At 30.9% G+C, this 11245-nt stretch overlaps 1 protein-coding gene across 1 annotated transcript; it reads left to right on the top strand.

Moving 5' to 3' along the window:
* Positions 1-3615: 3615 nt before the first annotated feature.
* LOC141712636 (patellin-3) lies at positions 3616-6524 on the top strand. The gene is made up of 4 exons (XM_074515646.1): positions 3616-4554; positions 5301-5425; positions 5530-5680; positions 5841-6524. Exons 1-4 carry the CDS (start codon positions 3739-3741, stop codon positions 6093-6095), a joined length of 1347 nt encoding a protein of 448 aa, XP_074371747.1. The 5' UTR covers positions 3616-3738; the 3' UTR covers positions 6096-6524.
* The last annotated feature ends 4721 nt before the right edge of the window (positions 6525-11245 follow it).

Below are 11245 nucleotides of genomic sequence, written 5' to 3'. Positions count from 1 at the left end.
CGGAGAATGATTGATGAACTCAGATATGCTGAGAAATGTTTGTTGAAGAATTATCTCAGAACAACTCCTGACATCAGAGAGATCAGAAAATGATGAAGCCAAGTCGAAGATCTACAACTGCTTAAATTCTGATATTTATACAGATTGAAGTTGTTATCAGAAGTTGAATTGGTAAAAACTTTAAGGACTGTAAGTTGTAGTTATCTTGTCTATTTCTCATGCATTTGTACTTAATGTTTTTGACATCATCAAATATCTGTTAAACTTGTATATTTTGTTAATTTACAAGTTGGGGGAGATTGTTAGATATATTTGATAATGTCATGGCTAATATGTTTTATGTTTAGATTTCAGATCTTATTTGAACAGAACAAATCAGTACTTAACTGATCAGTACTTATACTGGAAGTCAGAACTTAAGGGATATCAGTACTTATGTTATCAGGAGATAGATATCAGAACTTAAGTGCTGAAGGACGATCAGATAAGGACAGTAGCTGATTAAAGTTAAGAAGATCAAGATAAACATAAGAAGAGATATGCATGAAGAAGGAATTCCGTGAAGAATGGAATACTTGGAATAGAAGATATCTGATTGATATATTTTAGGAAGCAGAATTATATTCCATATCAATTAGCGATTATCTTGTAACTGTGTAGTATATAAACACAGACATAGGGTTTACACTATAAGTGTTATCATTATCGAGAATATTATTTATTATAACCCTAGCAGCTCTCGTGATATTTTGTTCATCACTGAGAGATAACAGTTCCAGATTGTAACAGAGTTTATTGTTTAAATAAAGTTTGTTTTCTGTTACATAAGTTCTTGAAGTTTGATTTGATTGTAATAAACACTGTATTCACCCCCTCTACAGTGAAAGTGTGACCTAACATAAATATCATTGCATTTCTTGAATCCAGAAGTTGAAAGATATCAAATTGATGATGATGCACGTTTTCAACAATTCCTTGGCCGTTACAGAAAAATTAGAAATAAGGAGGCTCATATTGCGCTTCGAGATGTATTAATTGAACATTTGTGGGAAGAATATACTAATTCTGAGAATTAGTATTAGTTAACGATGTTTTAAGATTTAATTAATATTTGTACTTTTCTTATTTGAATGTAATGTTTTATTAATGATTTTATTATAAAAATTATAACTAAATTTGTTTACTATTTTTCATATATATTTGAAGTTTAATTAGAATTCTATTATTCATTTATTAACAATTTTAAAATAAAACAAGTAATTAATAATAATAATAATAATAAAATATAAAGATAATATCTTGCATCATACAAAAATAATATATTTATTATTATAAGACCTTAAAATAATTAAATAAATATTTTGAGATTTGGACCGAAATTTAGACTAAACTATTGGAGTTGGAGAGGGGTTCGGTCCAAATTTGAACCGAGGTTCGGTCCAAATTTAGACCAAACTCTTGAAGTGCTCTTACCAACAAAAAAAAGAATATAATAAAAACCCTTAATTTGTAATCTAGATTTAGTAAATACAATACAAATTGGTTTGTCAAACTTTTGCAGACTCAGTCAAAGTTCACCCCTTTCTCCGGGTTTTTTCACAACTATCGTGGACCCTTTTTCCTAGTAGGGAGAATCTTACACTGACATTATAAATTATAAAGACGCATGGATGATGGACCCTCCATTCAATCTGCTCCCATTACCTTCAAATATAAATAACTTATCGAGCCTGTTTGGTAATTAAGCGGTAGTCGATTAAATTTTAACTCTTTTAAATAATATTTAACTTAATTATTTTGAACAAAAGTTCTTGATAAATAAATGTTTTCAATGATTGAATTTAATCGTTGATCGAAATCCGTGATCCTTACAATAAGATTAGTAGAATAATGTACTGTTGCATATTCAAAAATGGTTTTAAAAATATTTTTAAATAGTAATTTTATTTGTAATATTCATATATATATATATGTCTCATATTATTAATTACAAAAAATTACTAAAATCCTGACAACTATTTTTTTAAAATATTTTTTGAGACCGTAGTATTTATCTTAATTTATTACAATTTTTCATAAATACGTTTAAGTTTGTATTGACATTATATAAATAGAAGCAGTGTAATAAATATGTACTTGGGTTTCGATACATAATATAGATATATAGACCCATGTATACTGGAGACTCTACTACAATCGTTATATTGTTTTATAATCATGTGACAAATACTAAAATATTATGACACTTTCTATATTTCTATATTAGTAACTAGAGGAAATTCAAATAAGTATTCATAAATAGTTTTATTGTGAATAGATTTGAAGAACATTTTTATACAACAATGAAAAATTAATTGCCAAACATTTTAAAATGGGTCACAGGAGTGAAGGTGCAATATTACAGTTTTCATGGGAGGAACATAATTTTATGAGAAATTTGTAGTTTTCTTCACTTCAATTACAATGTTTAATTTTCTATTTTTACGTTTTTTTGCATAACATAATAGTTTTTTTTAAAAAATAATTATTTGTTTGCAGAATTCTGACTCTTAAAAAATGATTATAGAGCTGGAGTTTTTTCCACAAATATTTTTCCTTAACTATAATTATGTTTTATTTCTATTAAAAATAATATAATAAAAATATGTGAAATTATTCATTTGGGCAAAAAAAGATCCGCTTAAAAAAATTATAAAGTTTGTAGATAAACATTTTGTGTAGAATCAAGAATCAAAGTCTTAAAAAAATATAAATATGTTGTGATTTTATAAATATTTTGTTGATAACATTTCTGTTAAATAAAATATAAAATTTTATTATAATAAAGAAAAATTATTAAAATGTAAAGTGTACATATATATATATACAAATTATGTGTTTTTAAATTTTGCTTTCATAATCTTTTTTTATTACATTATGGACTACACTTTTTATGTTTTCTTATCTATAATTTTATTTTTGAATGTAGATATTCAACAACAGTATCATATTCTTAAGATTATTTATTTAAATGTATTAAAAAATATTTAAATGGAGGAAAATGGAATATATAAAAATAAATATAATATTTTTCATCTCTTTTAGTTCCATATAAAAAATTCTAATGATAAATTTATTTTAATAAAATTTTGCAAAACTTTCGAACTTAGTGTGCAATACTTGTTTTTTTTAAATCTAGTATTTTGTCGTGTTCTATACATAAACATGGTTTGCATTATAAAAAATATATTTTGCATCATTTTACCTTGCATACACTTATTTGAAATTATGCAAATTTGTGTTGTGCACTTCTTTTGCATTGTACAGCAACACCTTGTATCCTGCACTGGGTTATGCAAAATATGCTGTGTAGAACATAGTATTTTTACTATGTATAATATAGAAAATGATTTTAATCAATTTATAAAGTGTAGTACTATGATATATATTATCCAGAAAATATATATACTCACCATAACAAGTTTAAATAAATAAAAAATAAAGAAAAGTGGACCGTTTAATGAGATATAGATCAACGGGCTATGTTTGGTATCCAGGTCTCCAAGAAAAGAACGGTCACCATAGAATTTCCTTATATATATATAAGTATATTCAAACTGTATATTGTCGACCGAGAGGCAAAACACAAAAGCAGACAAAACACAAAAGCAAGTATTGTAACGTAACTATTTCATATATATCTCTTTACTTCTTTCATAGTCTCTAACTGACAACTATCTACACATTGCAAACTCAAAAATGGCCGACGAAATCCCTACAAAATCCCCACCGGAAACACCCACTAACCGCCCGGAAAAACCCCAAATTCCGGCAGCAGAGCCCATTTCAGTTACAGAAAAAGAAACCCCACTTGACCCTTCTCCCACCACTGAAGAACAAGCCCAAAAAGAACCAATCCAACAAGAAAACCCAAGCCCAGAAGCTGAAAAGCCCCAAAAAGTCCCTGAATCCCAAGGCTCATTCAAAGAGGAAAGCAACAAAGTGACAGATCTCTCAGATCTTGAGAAAAAGTCACTTGATGAACTTAAAACCCATGTTCAAGAACTAGGTGAAATTCAAATTTATGGGGTCCCACTTTTAGTTGATGAGAGGAGTGATGTGATTTTGTTGAAGTTTTTAAGGGCTAGGGATTTTAAAGTGAAGGAAGCATTTTTAATGCTGAAGAATACTTTGAAGTGGAGAGAAGAGTTTGGGATTGAGAGTTTGATTGAGGAGAATCTTGGTGATGATCTTGATAAAGTTGTGTTTAGTGATGGTTTTGATAAAGATGGTCATCCTGTTTGTTATAATGTGTATGGCGAGTTTCAGAATAAGGAGTTGTATAAAAAGACTTTTGGTGATCAGGAAAAGAGGAATAAGTTTCTGAAGTGGAGGATTCAGTTTTTGGAGAAGAGTATTAGGAAGCTTGATTTTAGTCCTGGTGGCATAAACACTATTTTCCAGATTAGTGATCTTAAGAATTCGCCTGGACCGGGGAAGACGGAGCATAGGATTGCTACTAAGCAAGCTTTACAGTTGCTGCAGGATAATTATCCTGAGTTTGTTGCAAAGCAGGTATCTTTTTATTTCTGTGATTTATCTGATTTTTGTAAATGGACTAAATATTGTGTTTTGGTGGATGTTTTGGTGCTATTGGTGCTTTATTTAATTTTTATTAGGATGTTTTGTTTTGTAAAATCAAGTAAGTTTAAATGTAGAAGTGGACGTGATTATCCTAGTTGGCAGTGTCTAGCAAAAAAAACTGATTGAATGGTTTGATTAGCGAATTATACTATATAGAGAGCTACTTGGGCGAGTAAAGATGTCATAAAGAAAAATGATTCTTTTCGAGGAATATGATTTGAGTCGTGAATCTTGAACACATTACCCGCTTGCATATTTAAGAGGTTTTGAACAAACTCTAAAAGTGAATGAAAAGAGCAAAAGAGTCCTAGCACATAAACATGATAGAGCTTAATGAGCTCTGTGAGGACAATTATCTGTTATAGTGTTGATCCTAGTATCTATCCTATTGTGGTTGACTAGCCTGTCACCTGAAAACCTCCCCACAATGCAGCTATACTTTAAATTTAGCAGTTGGCCTATACTAGTAATTTTGGAAAAAATGAATAAGCACTTTTCTTTCCATTTCCATTAAATCAAGGCTTTAACGTCAATTTAACTTTAAGATTGATTACTTCAGATATTGTATTATTTTGTACATGGAGAATTGATTTGTGTTTTGTAATAGCTGCAGCTTGCATTAAATTGTAATTTCTATTTATAATCCAGTCTTGTTTATTATGTGTTTGCAAATTAAGGTGTTCATCAATGTCCCCTGGTGGTATCTGGCCTTCTATACAATGATCAGTCCGTTCATGACACAAAGAACCAAAAGCAAGTTCGTATTTGCCAGCCCTGCCAGAACTGCCGAAACACTTTTCAAGTAAGTCATAGCTGCAATTTTGGTTTATAAAACATTTAGATGAGTGATTTTAATGATGTTATTTTTTTTTCTTCTAATACATCCTGTTTATGATTGGAAAATAGATACATCGCTCCAGAACAAGTACCTTTACAGTACGGTGGTTTAAGTGTAGACTCATGTGATTGTAATCCTGCATTTACTAACAATGATCCGGCATCAGAGATTACTATTAAACCAGCCACCAAGCAAACTGTGGAAATCCTTGTAAATGAGGTGCCCTTGCAATACCCTCTTATTTTTATTATTGCTGTGAATTGTGATAACAGTTGTCTAAATATGTTTATATAAATTCTCTCAAAGTTTATGCATTGTACTACATACAGTTGCTTTTGCAATCAAACAATGCACTTATATCGCTTGTTTGTAAATCCAGAAGTGCAATATCATTTGGGAATTGCGGGTAGTAGGCTGGGATGTGAGCCACAGTGCTGAATATGTGCCCAGAGCTGAAGGTAGCTACACTGCTATCGTATACAAGGCAAAGAAGATGTCCCCAACTGATGAACCAGTCATTTCCATGGGCTATAAGATCACTGAGCTTGGTAAGCTGCTGCTTACAGTTGATAATTCTACTTCCAAGAAGAAGAAGCTGCTTTACAGGTTCAAGGTGGAACCATTGTGCGATTGATATCTTCAGCTCAATCATTCTCATAAGACTTTTCGAGACTTAGCTTTTGTTGTTTCTTTGTTTTTTGGGGGTGAGGGGGAGTTTGTTCTTGGAGCTTATAAATTTTATTTGTCATCTGGATTAATGTTATGAATTGGTTCTTGTTTATGGAGTTTATGCAGTAGCCTGTAAACTTTTTGGTGGTCTCCTATCCTTTTGGTGGAAGGGGGCAAGGTTTGTAATGATTGGCCAATGATATTAACTCTGTTGGTCTTGGCCTTGGCCTGGACCTGTATACTTAAGTGATGAGCGAGACTCCGGGGTTGAAGGTTATTTTGAAGTCACAAGTATACATGGCATGCTAAATTTTGTAAAGGTCTGTATCTTTACTTGAGCGTTGGTGTCTTCACTTATCAAGTGTTAATGCATTTCTATTTTTCTTGCTTTGCATATTTATGCCTTCTTAAATAGTGGTGGGCAGACACTTTTTCGGCACGGAAAAATAATGTTGGCCACTATTATTTAGTGTGCGGCCACAGTTTTGAAAGACTAGACTCAAGTTCTGGTTATAGACTGCAAATTTAATACTTAAGAGTGTAGCCACCAAAGTGCTACACTAGAAAAATAGTGTGAATATTAAAAAAAATCAAAATGCTATTGTAAATTTCTGTACATGCAAACTTGTTCACATTTGGTTTATCTGATGACTTGTGCGCAGTTAATTTTTCTGGTGATATTGTGAACTTCACTTCGTTCCAACTACTGGTAGATGTATATTTCATAAACTGTTTCTTGCATAGTCCCATTTTGGACTCTCAGATATCATGTTGGTAAAATTATTTAACTTTCTTGTACAGCGTTGTGGACTTGTCTGGAAGAACATTTGTTGTCTCGTTGTAGCCTGTAGGGTACTATACTGCGTATACGGGATTACTAATGTTCTGTTGCAGGAGCATTTGTAGCAGCACATGGATCTTGTCATCTAAATTTTAACCAAAAGTGTGAACTGAGGATCTTGCACAAAAATCCCAAAAGCAAAAAAGCACCATGCTTTCTTTTTATTGTACTGCAGGCTGCAGCTTGCCAGCTATGCCTTTTTTATACGGGACTTAATGATTATTGTATGCCCCATGTGCACATTATAGAAAATCCCTAATTAAATTAGTAGTGCTTTTGTATTTGTTTTATAACTCGGTTTTTCATTTTTTTTATATGTACCTTTGCAGGAAATATTCAAATTAAAGTATGGGATCAGTGTTGTTACGGGTCATTGGATCCTATCATTAATCTAGTGCCCATATTCAAGACTCAAGAGGGTGGGGCTAGTGAGTTCAAAAAGATTAACAAGCTCAATTTCGTCTTTTATGCAGAGATGTTAAAAAAATCCGAAAAATCCGATTCCGTCCGAAAAATTCGCCACCGTATTCGAGAAAAAAACGGATATTATCCGTATTCGAATCCGTGATATTCGAATCCGAAACTAAATACATATATGATATTTAAATTATATAATATATAATTATATGTAATTATAATTTTATGCTATTAGTTTGTAGTGTGTTTATATGCATTAAATAATACATTTATACAAAATTTATATAATTATACAAATACTAAAATACTTTATACATATATAAAAATATCATTTGAGCTTAGTCATAAAAAAATTGTTCGAAAATCATCGTCAATACGGTATGACCATCAAAAATATCTGACATCCATCCGAAATATCCGCATCCGTATCCGGAAAAAAGCGGATATTATCTGTATCTGAAATAAAGCGGATATTATCCGTATCCGAAATAAAGCGGATATTATCCGTATCCGACAGCTGCGGATAAGGATGCGCATATAGACATATCCGTATCCAAATTATTCATTTGACAGCCCTACTTTTATGTATAAAAGAACTGTCTACCTTAGTTCTGTACGGTAGTATAGTAGATTTGACTTTTTTCGTTGGTATCATTTATTTATTAGTTTCTACGTGTGTTAATTCTGTAAATTTAGTTTTTTATTTCGAATATCTCGTGTTAAGTAAAATGTAATATAATTGATTTCAGATTGAAAACTAAATTGTATATTTGAAATCTTTACAAAAATATACATGAAATGGAAGTTTAAATCATGTAAAACGAAGTTAAAATGAGTGAGATATATTTAAACTTTGACCATTATTATTTCACACATACCGACTCCATTTTACACGATTTGAGAATCTATTTTATGTATTTTTTCACAAAAAATTCAAATGTGCAATTTGTTTTCAAACTAGAATCAATTCTATTACATTTTACCCAACACTAGGTATCCGAAGTGAAAAACTAAATATACAAGATTATCGCGAGTAGAAGCAAATAAATTCATGATATTAACGGGAAAAACCAATTATACAATGGTATTATAGAGAATATACCTAACCAAATTAATGTAATTTATAGTTCTTCGATTATAAATGAATTATAGTATTTGATTTATAGTATTTTAAATTAGGCAAAAAATATTCAAATGCCAAGACTTTTGTAGTTAACACGAATTATAATAACTTAGTTAACAAATCACCATGATCATCATAAGTTACATAACTATCGAATAATAAATTATTAATTCCTTATCAAAATTAGTTACATAATCTATGGTTATATGGTAATAAATCTAACACAAACATTTTAAATACTCTCAATTACATGGATGTTCAAGTTCACTCTAACTATAAAATTGACAAAACAAATTAGGTCCAAGTCACAAATTAATTTAATTTTATGATGATATTATAAAGGATATACTTTAAAAGAAAAAGGTTCTATAGGTCCCGACAGAGAAAAAAGGTTCTACAGTTCTACTCATTAACAAATTTGATTACTTTATAGAAGAAACACAAATTTGATTTTTTTTTTTTAAATTAGTACCGGCGTGAAGGATTAGGAGCGGGTTTATTAACAGAGAGAAGCTTTACAAAGGGGGCAGGTTCCTAGCTCAACAGAGAAAGGATTAAAAAACATAAGATACAGTTCCAAACTTTTCCAAGGCTTTACCCACAGGTCTTTGAGGTACTTGCTCAAGAAAATTATTACCAGCTCAGACAGTAGAGTATGAAGGCTCAAATCTGTGATCTTTCAGAGCATGGCACATTGTTACTTACATGCTCTTCTTAAACCTTACAATTAGCTAGATTTGTAGCCTTGTGCGGACAATCTAACTTGTGCTTTTAAGTTTTTGTTAATTTGCTTTAATTCAAAGTCACAATAATTGTATCCATTCTACTCTACGTACAATATGTGACCCGCATGAGTTATTTTCTGCATTTACAAGCATGCCTTGGAAGAAAGATTTATGCACATGCATCATCATTTCGCATGTGTATATGGTTGTAATTCCATGATTTGCTTGTTCCGACAAGTAGGTGTCCAGGAAAGAGATGCACACTCGTTGTAATCTCTTGGTGTCCCGGTGCTTAGCACTTAGCAGCATGGTGGGTTACCTTCCTAGTGCAGTGTCAAGGAAAAAGACACTGTTACTTGTTATTCCCTCTGTCCCCTCCAAAATGTTATACGGATTTTAAGAAAAATGATAAAGTAATGGAGGAAAATTAAAAAAAAGACTAAAGTAGTACGACCGATTAATATTATATATATAAAGTGGGTATAGTTATTTTAAAAATTATAAAAATTTTACTATTTTTAAAAATTTTTGAAATGTAAATAATTAAAAATAACGTCTAAAAGAAAAATGTGTAAACAAATGATAGGGACCGAGAGTGCAGGTGCCCATACGTCGAGTTCCTACATGGGAATGCACAATTTGGAAATTTAAACAGCAAGACTAGACAAACCCATTCTTTTAAGTTATTGTCAAAATATATTCCATCATATATGCTGCATAAGAAGTGGGGATGGTATAACCGCCTCACTAACGCAATGGCCCCGAAATTGCTATTTTATATACATCAACTTGAAATAAGAGAACAATATTGTATTATAAGTATACAAGCGGATCAACAGAAATTCCTTCTGAAATGAGAGAACTTGGATAGTCACATCTTTGTCGAGTTTTGTGCATTGATTGTATATCCTCGACAGGTTCAATTTTGGCAGCATAAGAGCTGAGTCTAATGATGGTACTAAAATAGCTGTTATTGCTATAATCCAGCATCGCATAAAAATTAATTCCAATGAAATGCTATAATTTGTGCTAAATATAAAAATAATAAATATAAATGATGTTATAATTAACACATAAGCATGCAAGTGTCAAAATGTATTGATAAAGTAATATTGACAAATATAATTATCTACTTTAAAATTAAGCAATTAGAATATAATATTATTTGGATATGTTTGATGCTGTGGGAAAAATAATCTTAAACTTGTTTTAATTGTTTTATTTGTTTAATTGTTTTAAATAAATTGTTTTGTTTATTTGTAATAGTGAGATCGTTGAGCTGATCTTTTGTGTCTGTGGAGTTAATGTAGGAACTGAAGGAATAAGTTTTAGACGTGTAGTTGCATTAGGAGAGTTAGTTTTCAACGCGGCCCTTGTTTTTAGCCACTTTAGTTGTTCACTTTCTATTTATTTGCATTACTTCTGCATTAAGAAAATAGAACAATACGCTAGTTTTGTTCTCCCTTCTAAGGTTCATATTTTGTTTCTCTGTTATATATAAATAAAAGTTCTACACTTGGCATCCGAGCTATATGTTCTAGGGTTTGTGAGACTCTTATAAAAATACCCACATATATATATATATATATATATATATATATATTATCCTTCATATTCCATGGCTTTAAACAACTTCTCAGTCTCTATTCCATTATTCAAAATAGATCATTATAATTCATGCGCTATCAAAATGACATCATATTTGAAAGCTATGAGTTTGTGGGAAGCAATTGAGAGTGATGTTGAGCCAATCCCTCTTCCACAAAATTCAACAGCAGTCCAAATTAAAAAAACGTGATGAAGAAGTGGCAAGAGAAGCAAAGGCACTTTCATGTCTACATTCGGCTGTGTCGGAAGAGATCTTCACAACTATATGGGTTGTGATACTCCTAAAGAAGGATGAACAAAAATTAAGGAAGAATTTGAAGGCAACCAACAAACCAAACTGATGCAAATTCCGAACCTCAAGAGAGAGTTTTAGATGATGAGAATGAAAAGTAATGAAGGCG

This window comes from Apium graveolens, chromosome 3 (genome assembly GCF_009905375.1).
Source record: "Apium graveolens cultivar Ventura chromosome 3, ASM990537v1, whole genome shotgun sequence".
Taxonomy (NCBI): Eukaryota; Viridiplantae; Streptophyta; class Magnoliopsida; order Apiales; family Apiaceae; genus Apium; species Apium graveolens.
The sequence above is the reverse complement of the archived record's forward strand: the minus strand, read 5'-3'. Positions and strand labels throughout refer to the sequence as shown.

Coding starts and splice junctions, on each gene's coding strand:
- LOC141712636 (XM_074515646.1), top strand. CDS start 3,739: ATGGCCGACGAAATCCCTACAAAATCCCCACCGGAAACACCCACTAAC. Junction 4,555..5,300: donor CTGAGTTTGTTGCAAAGCAG/GTATCTTTTTAT, acceptor TTGCAAATTAAG/GTGTTCATCAATGTCCCCTG. Junction 5,681..5,840: donor TGGAAATCCTTGTAAATGAG/GTGCCCTTGCAA, acceptor TTGTAAATCCAG/AAGTGCAATATCATTTGGGA.